The sequence below is a fragment of the Capricornis sumatraensis genome, chromosome 20 (assembly GCF_032405125.1).
Source record: "Capricornis sumatraensis isolate serow.1 chromosome 20, serow.2, whole genome shotgun sequence".
Classification (NCBI taxonomy): Eukaryota; Metazoa; Chordata; class Mammalia; order Artiodactyla; family Bovidae; genus Capricornis; species Capricornis sumatraensis.
Window position 1 is genome coordinate 31791385 of NC_091088.1, and position 17950 is coordinate 31809334.

The window sequence follows — 17950 nt, forward strand, 5'->3', positions numbered from 1 at the left end:
TCCCCACTTGTTTACTATCCAGAAAAGAAAGTGATTTTTCTGTTGCAGCCTGCTCTTCCAAAACACACATATGCTACCTGATACTTAAGATCTTTTAAGTTGACTATGATGGCATGGCTTGAACATTCAAAAAGGACCTCCAGTTTAATAACATGGCAGAACCAACCCATCCCTACCTCTGCTTCTTCCCAAAGTTCCTCAAAAATATCTGCAAAAGAAGCAGCGGGGAGGGGGGGATTCATCCACAATACTAACAGAATGGAAGAGACAACCAATTTTGAAGCTGTAAAACAGATGTCCAGTTGACTGAGCGGACCAAAAAAGCTGAGAATTCTGCCAACATTCTGCCAGCAGACGGGGCCCAGTAAGCAGCAAACACTTCACACTGAAAAACTACCGAAAGGCTCAGGAACTGGCGACTCCAGGTATCACTGAAAAAGGGCAGAGAGATTGAACTGCAAGTAGGAAAATGTTTTCAACATCACACTGGAAAGGGGAAATTAAGTCTTAAGTCCACAGGCACTTCCTATAGCTCTCCTCAACTAAGATTCTGGCAGGCAGGCTTGCATCCTCGAGACAAGAGCTGACAATCAGCAGTCAGTTCATTAACACTACAGTAGGCACAGGCGTTCAAAACCTGTGACGTTTCAGACAACTGCAACAGAGACAAAAACCAAAAACACCCCCAGAAAGGGAATCTGGAAGAAAAACAGAAAAAGACAGGAAGAAGAAAACATAATGGGGGAGGGGGGACATATTCTCAGTGAGAAAATAGACGATATGACATAAAACATAAAAGAACAGAATACTATTTTTAAAAATTCAGAGAAGAAAGTAGAGTTCCAAGATAAGAAGTCTAACATTTGAATGAGTTCTAGAAAGTGAGAACAAAGAAGAAAGGGAAGAAAAGAACATTAAAAATATTTTTCAAAATGGACAGAGTTTCTAAACTAAAAAGTCCCCAGAACAAAGGATGAAAGCGACCCATATGAAAGCACATCACTGTGAAATTTCAGAGACTGAGAATAAAGAGAAAATACTAAGAGCTTTCATAAGGAAAAGAAAAAAAAAGGCAGATCACACATAAGATGAAACCAGTGGCTTCAGTGGTTAATAGTGGAACAATCCCTTCAAAATTCTGAGGCAATCCTTAACTACAACCTAGAATTCTCTATCATGGCAAATATATTAATTGGGAGGATAAAATAAAGATGTTTTCAGATATGCAAGCCTCAAAAAACATCAATTTCCCATGATCCTTTTAAAGGAAGCTCCTTTTAAAGGAATCCTTTAGAGAATATATGCCATCAAAACATCTCCTTTGTACGAAGTCAGATTTCTCTAGGAATTCAAAACTGATCCTCTGTATGTCATTAAATCAACAAAGCAGCTATCAACTTGAGAAGTACAAAAATGGTGAAGTAAAATTTTTACATGTGTGGCTATGTAACTGGTAAACATTCATTAAGGAAGCAGAGGCACTGAAACCTAAGGGATTTCACTATGAAGTTCCATTAAGACGAGCTTTTAAACTTGCATTACAAAAATGTTTGGTTTCATTAAAGCCTGTTTCTTAAGAAACACACACACATTCCCAATCACAGACATTCTTAATAAACCTCAGTTGTTCACAGCAAAAGTGTGATCAGTTACATGTATCAGCACAGTACTCTACCAGCTAAGCACTGCTCTGCTAGTTAATGAAGAAATACATATCCCACTGTTCAGAGTTTACCTTTAAGGAGTTACATCACAAGGAAATTTGTTAATATGGGAAAAGCTATACAACTGTCCCTCTGTATTCGAGGATTCAACCAACCATGGACTGAAAAAACAAAAATTCCACAATGCTGAATTTGCTGTGCTCCACCAACTACCTACACAGCATTTACTCTGTATTAGATATAACAAGTAATCTAGAGATGATTTTTTCCCTTTCATGCATTGGAGAAGGAAATGGCAACCCACTCCAGTGTTCTTGCCTGGAGAATCCCAGGGACGGGGGAGCCTGGTGGGCTGCTGTCTATGGGGTCACACAGAGTTGGACAGGACTGAAGCGACTTAGCAGTAGTAGCAGGTATAACAAGTAATCTAGAGATGATTTAAAGTACCATCTTTTATGACGTGCATATGTTACATGCAAATACTGTGCCATTTTAATATAAATGCCATTTTTATATTAGCCTTGGGTTTTGGTATTCTGGGGATGGGGGCTAGAACCAATCACCAATCTCCCACGGATAACAAGGGATGATTGTACTGAATATAAAACCTGCTTACTGTTTTTATAAGGCATAATACCCGTTTGTGCATATTTTCACTAATTGACTTTATTTTAGAGTGATTACTTAAGAAAAAGTAAATGTGAGGATAAAATTCTTTTATTTTCACCCAAAAGGATCACTCCCCGTCTTTCGACTGCTGACTGGATTTTTTCCTAACTTCCACAACAGAACAAAATCACAAGCCTTTTCTACACTGATGAAGAATTATAATCACCTAAAAGCCCCTAAAAATCAACACTATTTGTTTTTATATTGGTTTTCATATTATGCTCTACCATGCTCAGTATGTCTGATCTCTTATCAGAAGGTTGCAGTGTTTGAACAATAAGAAACACAAATTCATGAAAAATCAGCTTAAAACCATGCTTTTAAACACTTTAAAGTCTAAACTAACATGCACTATAAACAGACAAAAGCCCCCGAAACAGGGCTTTCCTAAAAGCACAGTGATTCTGTCATTTGCTTTGTATACAGTGTGCATGAACACACACACCATTTGATAGCTTGAATCCAAGGTACAATACTGACTCTTTTCACACAAGTTCTGTATCCATTTATCACTTCCTATTAGGAATGTAAGATTCCTATGAAAATTAAAATTAACATCCACCCATCATGTCTACAACATGAGCATTATAGATGAGGCATTAACTTAGACCCAGCCTAGCAGTAATTCCCAGAGTAAGCAAGGCAAAGAGTAATGCTTAATTTCACCAACTGCAAGAATCTAACCCCTTTCTGTATCCTGCACTAATGCTGTAAGAAATCCACCCAGTGTTATCTCCTGCTCTCAGCCATGGGCTTTCCTGGGCCCTGTGCTCCAGAGCAGCAACAGTAGTTATCCCCACCTCCCCACTCCCCATTAACCCCATGCCGGAAAGAAACAGCATATACGCACCTTAAAATCTGTATTATTGATATATTCAAATACCAAAGCTGGTGTCTTTGACTGCAAGAGAGAATATTAATGCTTCGTTAAGTATTCAAACAATAAATTTAATTTGCTTCTGTCATACTGGCCCATCCCCAAATCCCACTTAGATGAAAGAGAGATTCACTCATTAGGGAGAGCTTATTAAGAAAGAATCCCCTTGAAATGTTACGTCTGAAATTTGCTTCAAAACTGGGGATGGTGGGTGGTGGGGATGTGGGTGGGGTCCAGATGAAACAAGTGCCTTAAGCTGATTAACTTGAGCTAAAGTTGGGTGATGTGTGCAAAGAGGTTCATTATACTATTCATTTTACTTTTGTAAATGGTTGCAGTTTTCATTATAAAGGTTTTGTGTTTTTTTGTTTTTGTTTTTTAGGAGTCTATTTTCTGACCAACCTGTCAGTGGGCCTGGCACATTATGTGAAGATGTATATGCTCTGCAGTGTTCCAGCCTGCCAACTACAAACAGAGTAGTAAGTTTTCACCTTGGTTTCATGAACCAGACACATTTTACAAAATTATCATAGGTCTTGGGAATTTACCATTAGTCCTTCCACAATCAAAAAAACCACCCAAGTGTATGATGGTCACTAAGGTATAATGTGAAATGACGCCGTGGCTAGGGATAGTTAGAGAATGTCTCTTTTCAAAGATGTGCTCCCCTCCAAAACCATATAAAATCAAGTATTTTAAAAGCACTATAAATTTTAATGTAATGAGTATAAAATGGTCAACATTTGATGTTCAAAAAGTCAGGTTTACTTAAGTAAGGTAAAATAATGCTAATTGGCAGTAATAAGCTTTCAAAATTGAGAGAAAAGCAGGGGCTTGAAGAAGGCTGAGTGCTGAAGAATTGGTGCTTTTGAACTGTGGTGCTGGAGAAAACTCTTGAGAGTCCCTTGGACTGCAAGGAGATCCAACCAGTCCATTCTGAAGGAGATCAGCCCTGGGATTTCTTTGGAAGGAATGATGCTAAAGCTGAAACTCCAGTACTTTGGCCACCTCATGCGAAGAGCTGACTCATTAGAAAAGACTTTGATGTTGGGAGGGATTGGGGGCAGAAGGAGAAGGGGACGACAGAGCATGAGATGGCTGATGGCATCGCTGACTCAATGGACATGAATCTGAGTAAACTCTAGGAGTTGGTGATGGACAGGGAGGCCTGGCATGCTGTGATTCCTAGGGTTGCAAAGAGTTGGACACAACTGAGCGACTGAACTGAACTGAAAAGGCTATAAGAAGAAATAAGATCATGAAAATCTTTATGACTGTGCAGTTCTGCTCAACGAAGTAGGTAATAGTTACAAAGCAAACAGGCCACAGTGCACACATGCATGTCTTTACCAGAACAAGGAGCAGCCCAAGGATTCCCTGTTAGCCCAATGTTGAAAGGTTTCAACAAGACCACCAGATCTCTCTACAGGCTCGAAGCAAGCCTGTCCCCCTAAAAGTTAGGGGACGAGGGTTCCCGTTGGTTTTCATTCACTTTGATTTACTTGTATTATGTATCATGTAAAACACGCATGCTTTAAGTAACATTACAAAAATAATGACAGGAACCGCTAAGTTTTGTTAATACACACACCCACACACACACATATAAAGCAAAATAGAGATGCACTAGGTGAAAAACTACATACTGGCTCACAATGCAGGCCATTTCCAAGGATCATGCAGTCCTGAGTTACTGTAAAATCAGTCTGAACTGATTAGGCTGGGATACATTTTTTTTTTTTAAACATAGTAAACTTTAATGTTCATCCACTTAACAGTCATTATTCCTCCTTTTGCAACTTGTGTGTGTATGCGTGTGCTCAGCAGTGTCTGACTCTTTTGCGACCCCATGGATTGTAGCCCATGGAATTTTTCAGGCAAGAATACAATACTGGAGCAGGCTGCCGTTCCCTTCTACAGGGCATCGCTCCGACCCAAGGATTAAACCCGCATCTCTTGCGTCTCCTGCATTGGCAGGAGGATTCTTAACCACTGAGCCACCTGAGAAGCCCAGGCTGGGATATATTTTTAATGCCAGTTAGGTATAATCTAGCATGTAACCATCCTTCTCAATCTTTTTAGGATCCAAAAGAAAAACTGTAATCTTGGGAAACTTACTTAACCTCTGCAGGCTTCAGTTTTCTTATCTGTACACTGTGACAACGTGGACAATAATGGTACCTACCCAACTGGACTGTTGTAGAGATTAAACGATATAATTGCATTAAACACTCAGAATAATGCCTGGCACATAGTAAGGGTTCAATGCGTGCTAGCTACATTATTATGAGAATGTCTTCAGCAGACAGAAGCAAACATGTTCTTAAAAAGCTATCATGGGAGAACAGAGAAAATTTTCAGGTACAAGAGGTAAAAGAACAGAAATTGGATGGGAAGCTTGCCTAATCATAAATACTTAAGGTTAGGTTATTTCCGAGGAGGAGAGAAAACAAAATTAAATAGCGTATTTTAAATGTCTAAAAATTAAGCATTTTAATAAAAATATTTAAACTGCATCTGCATATACCATGTGAGCCCTAATGGTGGATGCCAAATTAAAGACCAGTATGAGAAACAGCAAGATAGTGACCTGAAGGGGTCTGTGATCTGTTCAGTTCTCCACGGGAAGTGTCCACATGGCCACACTTCCTATCTCCTTCTGTAAACCCAGATTTTCAAATGTCAGGCTTACTTAAGTGAGGTAAAATAATGTTAATTGGCAGTAATAAGCTTTCAAAGTTGGGAGAAAAGCAGGAGCATAAGGGAGCTTTGAAGCAAACGTTTGTGGACTGAATCAAAATAATGAGGCTATAAAACTGGGAAAGGGATTTTTTTTCTACAAATACTTTAAGGTTCCATAAAAGTGGTAGTGGGTAGTATCACTGGGCCACCATGATTTTTTCTGGTTTTCAAATCCTTTAGCAGTAAAGACAAACACAATCATTCCCAGCATATTGTAACAATGTTTCCCATTATTTTCAGGTTCTCTGTCTCTCATACACACACACACACCAGCCCCCCACCTCTCCCCTTCAACAGCTAGGCACCTACCACAGGGTCCTTCACAGTGTCAATCAGCTTAATGATATTTGTTCCACCACGAAGGTTCTCCAGAATCTTAACCTCTCGTTTTATCTTCTTTTTCTTCACTGGCTTAAATATACAAGAGTAATGAGAAGTAAGACTCCTTTTGAAGTTAATAAATAAAACTTTAGAACACTGTTTCTATCAAATGGCTATTGCACTATCTTGCACAAGGGCATGTCTAAACTAGAAGAGATGGGGGAATAAAATGAGGTTTAAGAGGAGCCTGGCCGTAAGAATTTTTAAGATTACATGAAATAATTCACAGACTCATACAGCTTACATGTCAAATCTTTTAAGTAGTTACATTTAGGACACATGAAATTCTGAATGCCTATGTCATACTTTAAAAATAAAATGTTTACTAGTTAACTGCCCAATGGAAAACGTTATAGCTCTTAACAGCTGTCTATCATGCACTCATAAATGGAAAAACTGAAACAAACTGCTAAGACACCTGCTCTTCCAACGGGTCGCATGTAATTTTGTCTTCTAGGAGTGAAGACCAGTTCACTGACATCAAGTTACAAACTTGTTTCCCAGCTGCTGGCTCCCATTTCCTGTCACCACTCCCATTTCCTTAATATCTAGACTCTGAAATCAGCTCAGAGCCAGTAAAACTTCCCAACAGACCCCATTCCTAAAGGAAGAGATGATGGATCAGCAAAGGAAAAGACCAATCTCTGACACAGCAGTGACTGAAAACCCCTGCTACCCACTAACCTTTCAATCTGCTGGATAGGCAAACCGGAAACCTTAATCAAAAATGTCAGCATTATGCATGTTATTTCTTGTCATAAATGGGCTAAAGAGTCTGAAGAATAATTAAAGCAGCTCTAGAAAAATAAGCATTATCACAATCAATTATGCTTTATCAAGTACTTAAACAGCAACTAGTGTATAGGAAGCAGTCAATAGATGTTATGTGCATTATTTTCATGTTTCATTCTCACAAAATTCCTATGTAGAAGACTCAGCCAAGTTGAGCTATTTGCCCAAGATCACACAGCTAGCAGTCAAGAGCAGGGGCAGGATTCAAATCTAGTCAGCTTGACTCTGCAGGCCTCACTCTTCGCCACCGGGCCTTCATTCCCCAAGTGTGGCCATGGGAGCACCGTAACTTAGGAAAAGGAGTACTGCCCCAGCAAGACACTGTTACAGCAGTGCAGGCAAAGACAAAGACGGCCCCGTGGGTTAGCCGTGATGGAAAAGATGGAAAAGACCGTGTCTATGTGGTGGCGGCGGCAGTGGGATGGGTGAAACGCAAGATACACACAAGCCAGAGGAACCAGCATCTCTTGCTGGTCACCAAGCTACAGCTTTGAACACAAACCAGAGAGGAACTGTAAAACACAGAGCACCTGCATCACCTGTAGGAGGGCGCTCAACTGAGAGGCTGGAGTCTGGCTGCATTCTTCCAAGCCAGCTGCCACAATCGCGCCCATTCCATTGTCAGCATTCTCAGTAGAACAGATCTGGCTACTGTGGTTCTTTCTCCATTCCACTTAGGAATTTTACTATTTCCCTTTTTCATAATTACAGAACTCAATACTTTGGAAAAGTGAGGCACTCAAACATCAAGTACAAACTTGGTCAGAAAACAGCCAGAGAAGGACATACTACAAAATAAGTAGTCTACAAGCTTTAAAAATGTTTATGTCATGAAACACACAGACTGAACAAGTACTCCAGATTAAAAAAAATATGACAACTGAATGTAACGCATGATCTGGGATTTTCCTTTGCTATAAAGAACATTACAAGGACAACTGGCAAATGAGAACAGAGGTTGTAGATGCATCAATATTAACTTTTGATTTCTGATCATGGCATTGAGTTATGTAAGAAATAGCTTTTGTTTTTAGGAAATATAGGAAATTAGGGATAAATAACATTCTTTCAAGCACTTAAGTAAAAGAAGTATATATCAGCACATACATATCTGTATGTATAACAAGTGTGTATATATATAAATAAAAGAGAGAAAAGGATATTTAAGAAATCTGCATGAAAGATACATGGGAACTTTTGCAATTTTTCAGTAGTCTGAAATTTTGTCAAAAAGTTAAAAGAAAAATCAAATGCAACCAGTATATTCAACATAAGAAAATTCTGGGGTTTTTTGTGGCCACACTGTGAGGCATGTGAGATCTTAGTTCCCCGACCAGGGATCAAACCTGTCCCTTGCCACAATGGAAGCTCAGCATCCTAACCACTGAATTACCAGGGAAGCCCCAACAAATTCTAGAGTTATCATCCACTCCTGGATAGTAGTTACAAATCTGTGGGAGTGGCAACAGAGGGAGAAAAAAAACAACGGCCAGAAGCCTGTGTTCACCAAGAGCCCCCTCTCCCTCTAAAAGTGAACAAGTACAAGGTAACCATTAAATAAGCTGCTCCTATGACAATGTCCCATATAGAGCCTTGCCTTGTTCTGTTATTCAGCAACGTATCCGGCAGGCACGCAGTTCCTGGATAATCCAGTTCAGATGAATGTATCTTTCACTATGTCTTAAGGTAACTCACAGAACAAGTGAAGCACATTTGACTGCCCAATTGTCACCTGTCAGACTGGGGACAGCAGGACAAATCTGAAGTGGCAAAATGGAGCCACACTGCAGCTGGAGTCCTCACATACTGAGAAAAGACTGACAGACTGTAAGAGGAGTGATGAACGGTGCAGGAGACTCACTCCAGAGCAGGGGCACCAAGTCTCTACAGGAACCAGGCTTCAGGCAACTCTCTCTAGCCTCAAGCTTACTCCTCTGAACCTGGGAGACCTCCAGAAGCCGAAAAACCAATGAATGCCCAGATATTTATGACCGCGATGATTTACATTCTATAAATAGAATTCAAGGGAAAAAGTTAGAATTTATAAGGGAGGATCCTTGGCATCTGAAGAAAGATAGACCATGAATTTTTACAGAAATAAGGCTGCTCTAATCCTCCAGCCTACTGTCCACACTCACTCACCACCACTAAAGTGGAAAATACATTTCCACCATTTCACATTTCATCTGCATGTTAGATTAAAAGCCCTTCTCTCACCTAAGGTTCATTTATCCCAATTCAGAGACTATCTGGCTCTAACTGAATCAGTTTAGCTATTAAAAAAACAAAAAAACTTATACTCAAAGTCTAGTAGATAAAAAAGCTAAACAAAAGAAACTAAAGTATTAATTCAAGTTTTAATAATAAAGGTATTTTGGCATACACGTAAAGAGAGTATTTAAAGCAGAAAAACGCCTTTAAAATTTTCTGTGCAAGAGCTCTGAAAAGAAAGAAAAATAAGATTTTTTTCAGGTTTCTGCCCTCAGGTGAAGAGTCCCAAGGTAGTCAGCAGTCTTGGTTGAATGTGATTCAAATCTTGTTCAATGTGGTCCTGCTTCTCTTTCCCTATTCAGCAACATTAAACATTTTAAAACAAAGACCAATTTAGTGATGGCTGCTCAGAAAGACGAAAGTTGATAAAGTAAGTTATCTGTCCTATATATTTACTCAGAGCTGATCTTTAAAAAGCCGGATCTGAGAATGATTCCAACTGCTAGCATTTAATTGTGACTGAATTTGCAAGCTAATGTCTAAAAAGGCATTAAGAATTATGACCTCAATAAATCCCAGCAAATATTAACAGGCAAAGTCCTGTTTTAATTTCTTTCCAAGCACAACTTAACTGATACATTCAAGGAAGGCAGGAACACAGCTCAGAACCTTCAAACCTGGGATTACTTTTGTTCCACTACCAAATCAACAACTGCCCCACAAAGATTTTAATTTCATCACCTGCAATAAACAATTACAATGAACAATGGTTGTCAGGACTGCAGGATAGAACAGAAAGAATGCTCAGTCTGGATGATGGCTTTTATTACCCTGGCAGAACCCACTGCAACTGACCTAAATATCAACATTATTTGTGCAGGGTTTATTCTTCACAACAAATTTCCCCCTGATTTTTCAACTCTCATCTTCCCCAATACATGATCAATTTCTTGAGGGCAATTGTTATCCTCAGGATTTAAAAAAATTTTAATTTAAAAGTGAGTCACATAGTAGGCCTTTTGCATCTCACAGAGAGGATGGTACAGTCCTTTCTCCTACTGGCTCTGCCCTCTTAGCAAGTGATTAGGATGAGACCTGGAGGTACTGTATATGTTAAAAAAAAAAAAAGTATAAAAGCACCGGTCCTTATGATGTCAAACAAGAAAGGAAAGTAACATTTCACTTATATGTTAAATATGCTGCTGTGGATACAAACCAGAGAAGCCAAGTCCGAGTCCCTATAGCTCTCCAGGCTTTCATCTACCCAACATGTCAAGCAGCAACCCACTGATGTCAGGTATTTCCTTCCAGAAGAACACCTCCAAAAATCATTAGAAATAAACAAATTCCATTTGACTTATAGTGCATGCTCGTCCATCTTTCCAGGTCAGTTCAAAACACCCAGCTGATGTCCCATTCGTGCCTCTCACGTCTACCAAGCTTCTGCAGCAGGGACTGAAGGTCATGAACTCAATGCTTCTATCTCACTGGCCATGGGACCCTGAGCAAATTGCAGGCTCTCCTGGGTCTTGCTTTATCTGTAAAAGCAGGTTTGGGTTCTAATAATGTCTATGCTCCCCTAATGTGATTCTGTCCCACAGGCTGGCCACATTCTGCATCTCTGACCCCACACTCGCAGCGCTGGATACAGCACTGACTCAGTCACAATTTTTAAAATTTGTATTATTTTTAATACTTTAACAATCCTCTTTTTATACCGAGAGACGTATTAGTATTAATGTCTTGTTTCACGTAGTGGATGTCTTGGTACACTTGCCTAATAAAGCAAACAGAGGGCAAAAAACCTACCAGCTGAGAAAGTAGAAATAGGAAAAAACATCACTTTCATAAACCTCCATAGCACCAGCTCACTGTGAAGTAACTAAAAAGGATCTGGGATCAATCATCTTTAACACTACCTCCTGACAGTACAAAGTTAAACCTGTATTACCACCACGCTTTGTTTGAAGCTTGATAATTAATTTGGGGGGGGGGTGGTGGTGGCAGGGAACGGACAAACTCTGTATGAAGTAATACCAACAGGAAGCCTAAGATGAGGATTTCCAGTACTTGCAGCATGGGTCCAAAAACCTGCACTTTTGTTTTTTAAAATCTGGTATTGCTTTTAACTTCTAGTTGGAAAACAGCTGAATTTGCAGCCTCCCAAGGACTTCAAGAAGAGATGACATCCATATACAGAGGTGATACTCACAAAGTGCTAAAAGTTGTCCAAAGTGGCCAGATGCTTTTGTTTCTGTGTACGCTCTTCTAAAAGGTACTACAAAGGAACTGAAAAAATGATTTCTCAAAATCAAAAGATGAAACTTTAGGCATGAAAGTGGCTTTCTGCCCTGCTATATTAACCCTGACCACCACTCCCCCTTCTCAAAACAATTTCTGCCAAAAAAAGACACAACCTCTCTATTGATTGGGAGTGTTCTTTGAAGATTTCTGTTTCAGAATCTCAATTCAGGCCAGATAGAAACATTCTGCTCACCAATTTCTAAATTCCTAAAACCTCTTATTAATGTTTAGACATCTACTGATGTAAATGAAGAGATAAGAAATTCCTCTGTGGTCATTCGTCATCCAACCATTCTCATATGCTGGAAAGCACTGGATAGAAACATTCACCAAAGAAGCAGGCCGTTCCTGTCCTCAAAGAACGTACTCTGTCTCGGTCACCATGTGCACATCAGCACAGAAGTTCCTTCCTGCGGCTGAAATCCAGTAGGCCAAGATGAAGAGCAAGCTCTTTCTGGAGTCCTTCAAATTATGAGCAACTGGCATTCTGTTAAAGAACTAATTTCCCGTGGCCAAACATGACAATAGTAGGATTAGTCATAACTCTGACTTATCTGAATAGGGGCACATAACTTTGGATAAAAGCCCTATTCTTTTTAAAACAAACAAAAAAACCCAATATTTTTAATCTACTTTAATTCAGCCTGTCGGAAAGAGAAAAGCCAACAATACCATCAGTAGTTTCTCAGCCCATCCTTCAGACAGAACAAAATCTGGATAGAAATGTCACAGTGCTTTGAAAAACAAAAGTGAGTGTACTTTTCATCAGCAGAAACAAGGTGGTGTGGGCTGTACCCCAAGAAGGACTTGTGTGGAAAAGATACAAGAAACACTGAGCCAGCTAGAACATTAGAGGGGCCTCCCAAGTCTTATTTCAGAACAGTGGAACTTTTTCTGTGCTCAACGTTAAGATCTTACAGCCCAATGCCAAAATGAGCAGTAAGAGACAGGGAGAAATAGCAAACAGGAGCCCTGGCTGAGGGTTACTTCAACACAGTGATGTCAGGTATGTTTCTCTGTGCCTACATTTCTTGTGGGTTAAATATAACCTTCGGCTTCCATACAGGGTTCCCTAAACATATCCTGTGCACCTTCAGAGCAGGGAAAAAACCATCTAGTAACTGAGGCTATGAAGTTCTATACAAAGATGACCAAAGAGCAATGTGACGCTTCTCTAACTGAACATACTATTACTTCCATGTACACCTCAATGTTGTTCCTTTTCCAAAAAGACACCACAGGAAGCTGCACGCTTACTCTAAAGATGCTGCCATCATGTGAAAGTTTAGACACTTTTCTGAAATTGCTTTAGTGTCAGCAGTTCGTCCTTCCAAATGCACAGCAATGGAATGTGGATATTCCTAATTTCAATTTATGTCTTGCTTACTTCCTAGAGAGATTTTTAACCAGCTTATAGTAAAAACATTTATGCTAATATACTAAGAAAAAAGCTGTATGGCTTTCCCAGGTGACTTCTCTGAAGAAAGCATCTTTTTAAATATTTATGCTTGTGAAGAAATACAATAACAAAAAAGATGACATGATTCTGTGGGTGCAACTCATATTTAGGGAAGAGGAGAGTAAAAAACTCCACATTTTCAATATCAGTTCCTTACTTCTTACCCCCAGCGTTTCTGACAGCATAAATTAGTAACTTGGCTATTTCTCTCAATCATAATCCTGTCTCTTCATCACTAGGCTAGACTGGTACTGAGTATCAGTAGAGTCACTCATTTTTCTGAAAAGCGATTTTCAGACAGTCCAAGCCTGACCCCTCTTTTTAAATAGGGACACAGCTGCCCTAACTCTACTTAAGATGACAAAAACAGCTTTTCAATCCTATATTCTTATCCACAGAATCTCTCCAAAATGGCTATACTGGAACTCCTGTTTGTGTAAAAGTGCTTATATTAATTAACTCTTTGGTCACCTCAAGATTTCACTAAATGACATGCACACAAATGAAATAATCTGGCAATGATGAATACCCTTCACAGATTCTAAGAACTCTTTTTTAGTCCACCCTGTAAAACATTATCAAAGCTATATAACCAGTTACCTGGAAGAGAATTTAGCCAACTCTTCATACTTAGTAAGATCATGTCTCCAAGAGATGACAAAGTGTGTATCTGCTACAAACTTAGGCTGCTAAACCAGATTCAGGCTGGTTTGTTCCAATCATTATTTTAGTGATTCTAAGCGTACTCTCTACTGCTCCCAACTTCACTTTTACTGGCTGATAAGCAACTATGACCTCCCTGGCCCTGTTAGCTCACTGTATGTACCCCATCTGAACCGTTTAGCACCAAAGGAGAAAAAACAAGCAATTATTCACTGGGGTGTTTCCTTCCACTCAGCCTTCAAACTCCTCTTTGAAGCTACTCTGTTTCCATCTTTCTTTCTGGAATAACAAATTCAGTGCTCAAGGAGCCTTTGTATCAACTGGGCTCTTCATGAAGAGGCTCTTCTTGCATGTGAATACCTATTTAGTTTGTAACAAATGGAGGCTCTTTGGAATATTCACTTTGGGAGCCCACAATTACATTTTAGAACAAGGATGTTCCTGAACTACCATGCTTAGATTTGAAAAAGGTCTGTGTGGAAAAAAAGTTCAAACAAAAACAGCTGTGGGAGGAGTAGCAGAGGGACATGGGGCAGAAGGTTTTTAAAATGAGTTTGTCCTGCTCATTCTAGAATGTGGTTGGAGTAGTTTGTATCCTTCTGACCTGTGAAAAAGAAATTTTAATGCCACTCATAAGACACTCACCTTGAGAATTTTTACCACCACTCTCTCGTTGTTGGTGATGTTAATAGCCTCAAATACTTCACTATACTTTCCTCGACCAAGTTTCCGAACCAGCTGGTAATCATCTTGATTACTGGGAAAGACAAGAAGGACACATAAATGCCAGGACTTGGGGTTAACCACGGCTATGCCCACTACACATCCTCATCCAGGCGCTTCCACTGATCAAGCACTTGGAAGTGTCTATATACCTCATGCCATAACTTATTCCCTAAATGAAAGCCACAACATAAACTTGGCTCTTTTCACTGGACGTAGCTCCTAACCTAACTAGTCCCTCATAACTAGGGGGAGACAAGGTGGGATCAGAGCATCCATCCTGGAGGCTCACAAGTGCCCCTCTGCCCACAGCACCTGCCTTATTACTTCACTCCCGCAAGGTAGGCAGCGCTCGCTTTGAGAATCTGGACGTCTTTAAAAAATTTCCTCCCACCCAGCCTCATTTCAAAAACCTCAAAAAGGCAGAGAATTTTAATAGCTCAAGAGGACAGCTGCTGACTTCCCACCCCAACAGAAACCCCAACGCGTGAGAAGGAAGGGCTGCTCCTTCACTTCCACCAGGCTCTGGTCCCTGGATCCCTACACTTGTCAGTAAGAGAGCATTCCCCGAGGTGAGAGGGGTGCGCACCGCTGAGAGGAAGGAACGAGAAGCGGGGAGAGGGAGACGAGAATATGGTGGGGAGGGTCTGCTTCCCACCCCAGAGCCGAAGAGGCGCGGGGCCAGCGGGGAGACAGACCACGGGGGGCGAGTGCGGTTTGCGGCGGGGGTGGGGGTGCGAGGGCCCGGAGGGGGGCTGCGGCGGCTTTACCCCCAGCTCGGGACGTGAGCTTCATAGTCCCAGTACTCGCGGCTCCTCAGGCTGTTCACCTCCGCGTAGACCCGGGCCCTGCTGCCCGCGGCCGGGCCGGGCATGGCGGGCGGGACCGGGGGGCGCCGCGGGGCGCCGAGGGTGGCGGCGCGGCGAGGGGCGCGGGGCGACGGGCAAAGGAGGCGGCGGGCAGCGGGCCGCCGGAGGAGGAGGAGGAGGAGCGCGGCGGCGGGCGGCCGCGCCAGGCCGGGCCCGCGGGGGCGGGCGGGCTGGGGGGCGCGGGGGGCGCCGGCCGAGCCGGCCCGGCCCTGGAGCGGCCGGCGGGGCGGCGGGGCGGGCAGCGCTCGCGCTCCGCGGCGGCCTCCGCTCGGCTCGCGGCTCCGAGGCGGCGGCGCTGTCGGCGGCACCAGCAGCGGCAGCCGCCGGCCGGGAAAGGGGCAGCGACGGCTGCGGCGGCGGCGAAGAAGGAGGAGGAGGAGGAGGAAACCCGGAAAAGGGGCCGCACTCACTAGGAGCGGCCGCCGCCCGGCCCGGGTCCGCCCAGGCTCACAGCGCCCCCTGCAGCGCGGGGGGACCCTCCCGGCGGCCCGGCCCCGCCCCGGCCCCGCCCCTCAAGGCCCACTTCCAATCTCCCCCTCCAGGGTCTGGCCCGCCGCGCTCCCCACAGGGTCGACCCCAGCTGCAGGCTGTGGCCCTGGGGCCTTCTGCCTCGTAAACCGTTTTAGGACTCCCCTAGAGACCCCTGCCCCAAACGCTCTGCCCTCTAGTCATCCAGAGTTTACCCACCCCAACCTCCCGGACTGACCCTGTTGTGACCTTTTTGTCACCCAAACTGTTCCCAACAAGTCCCTTCCTAATGACTTGCTCTTAGCTCTCAGAACCCCTCCGTCATAAGATTTCCCCTTCCTTCCCAGAGACACGCCGTCTTCCCCTCAATGGACCGTGACCGGTCACCCATAGACCCTTGAACTTCAAGACTTGCCCGTCTCTCTCATCTATCACCTTCCTCATAAAACCCTTCTCATACACTGTCCCCAAAATTCCCTTCCAGAACCTTCCCTAAGACCCCTCTGTATGTTCACATCGGACACTTCGTTTAGCTGGAGTCAGCCAGGTTGCTCGCTGTAAAGCTCCTATTTTTCCCTCCATAATTAATAAGCGATACTTTGAGATCATGTAAATACTCTGGTTTTGTTTGGGACCACACCAGGAGAGGAATTGTGAGAGTTCTGCCTGTAGGGTTGGGCTGGGGGTTGGGCATGGACTGAGGGTGGGGTGGCCAACCAAACCTTGGCCTATTTTATTATCTTGCTTTCTAGCCCTGAACATTCTTCTCTCTATAATCTTCTGGGCCTTTTGTCTTGCTTTCCCATACCACTTTTTTTTTTTTTTTTTTTATCAACACAACTTCCTCGCACAGCCCAGTTTGTTCTAATCTTTTTTTCATATTCTATTCTCTAGATGAGACTGTTTCCTCCTTTTTTGATATGGTTAAGAGCACAGACTGTGGAGTCAGATCCATCCCAGGTTTGAATCCCAGCCCTGCTACTTACAAGCTCTGTGACCTTGGGCCAACAACTTAACCTCTCTGTGCTGTAGATTTTATAGCATAAAAACTGTAATGGCACCTACTTCATAGGGCTATGGGGAAGTTAAACCGTGTAAGGCAATGCCGCAGAATGCTCAAACTACCACACAATTGCACTCATCTCACATGCTAGCAAAGTAATGCTCAAAATTCTCCAAGCCAGGCTTCAGCAATACATGAACAGTGAACTTCCTGATGTTCAAGCTGGTTTTAGAAAAGGCAGAGGAACCAGAGATCAAATTGCCAACATCTGCTGGATCATCGAAAAAGCAAGAGAGTTCCAGAAAAACATCTATTTCTGCTTTATTTACTATGCCAAAGCCTTTGACTGTGTGGATCACAATAAACTGTGGAAAATTCTGAGAGAGATGGGATTCCAGACCACCTGACCTGCCTCTTGAGAAATCTGTATGCAGGTCAGGAAGCAACAATTCAAACTGGACATGGAACAACAGACTGGTTCCAAATAGGAAAAGGAGTACGTCAAGGCTGTATATTGACACCCTGCTTATTTAACTTCTATGCAGAGTACATCATGAGAAACTCTGGACTAGAAGAAACACAAGCTGGAATCAAGATTGCCAGGAGAAATATCAATAACCTCAGATATGCAGCTGACACCACTGTTATGGCAGAAAGTGAAGAGGAACTAAAAAGCCTCTTGATGAAAGTGAAAGTGGAGAGTGAAAAAGCTGGCTTCAAGCTCAACATTCAGAAAACGAAGATCATGGCATCTGGTCCCATCACTTCATGGGAAATAGATGGGGAAACAGTGGAAACAGTGTCAGACTTTATGTTTTTGAGCTCCAAAATCACTGCTGATGGTGATTTCAGCCGTGAAATTAAAAGATGCTTACTTCTTGGAAGAAAAGTTATGACCAACCTAGAAAGCATATTCAAAAGCAGAGACATTAATCTGCCGACTAAGGTCCGTCTAGTCAAGGCTATGGTTTTTCCAGTAGTCATGTATGGATGTGAGAGTTGGACTGTGAAGAAGGCTGAGCACGGAAGAATTGATGCTTTTGAACTGTGGTGTTGGAGAAGACTGTTGAGAGTCCCTTGGACTGCAGGGAGATCCAACCAGTCCATTCTGAAGGAGATCAGTCC

At 42.4% G+C, this 17950-nt stretch overlaps 1 protein-coding gene across 1 annotated transcript in view; it reads right to left on the reverse strand.

Annotated features, from left to right (window-relative positions):
• Window positions 1-15359, reverse strand: part of CSNK2A2 (casein kinase 2 alpha 2) — a 35420-nt gene extending 20061 nt beyond the window's left edge. The window contains exons 1-4 of the mRNA XM_068993385.1: window positions 15256-15359; window positions 14408-14519; window positions 6262-6363; window positions 3184-3234 (exon numbers count right to left, since the gene is read on the reverse strand). Coding sequence (XP_068849486.1) covers window positions 3184-3234; window positions 6262-6363; window positions 14408-14519; window positions 15256-15359 — 369 coding nt within the window. The remainder of the gene's footprint in view (window positions 1-3183; window positions 3235-6261; window positions 6364-14407; window positions 14520-15255) is intronic.
• Between the last annotated feature and the right edge of the window lie 2591 nt (window positions 15360-17950).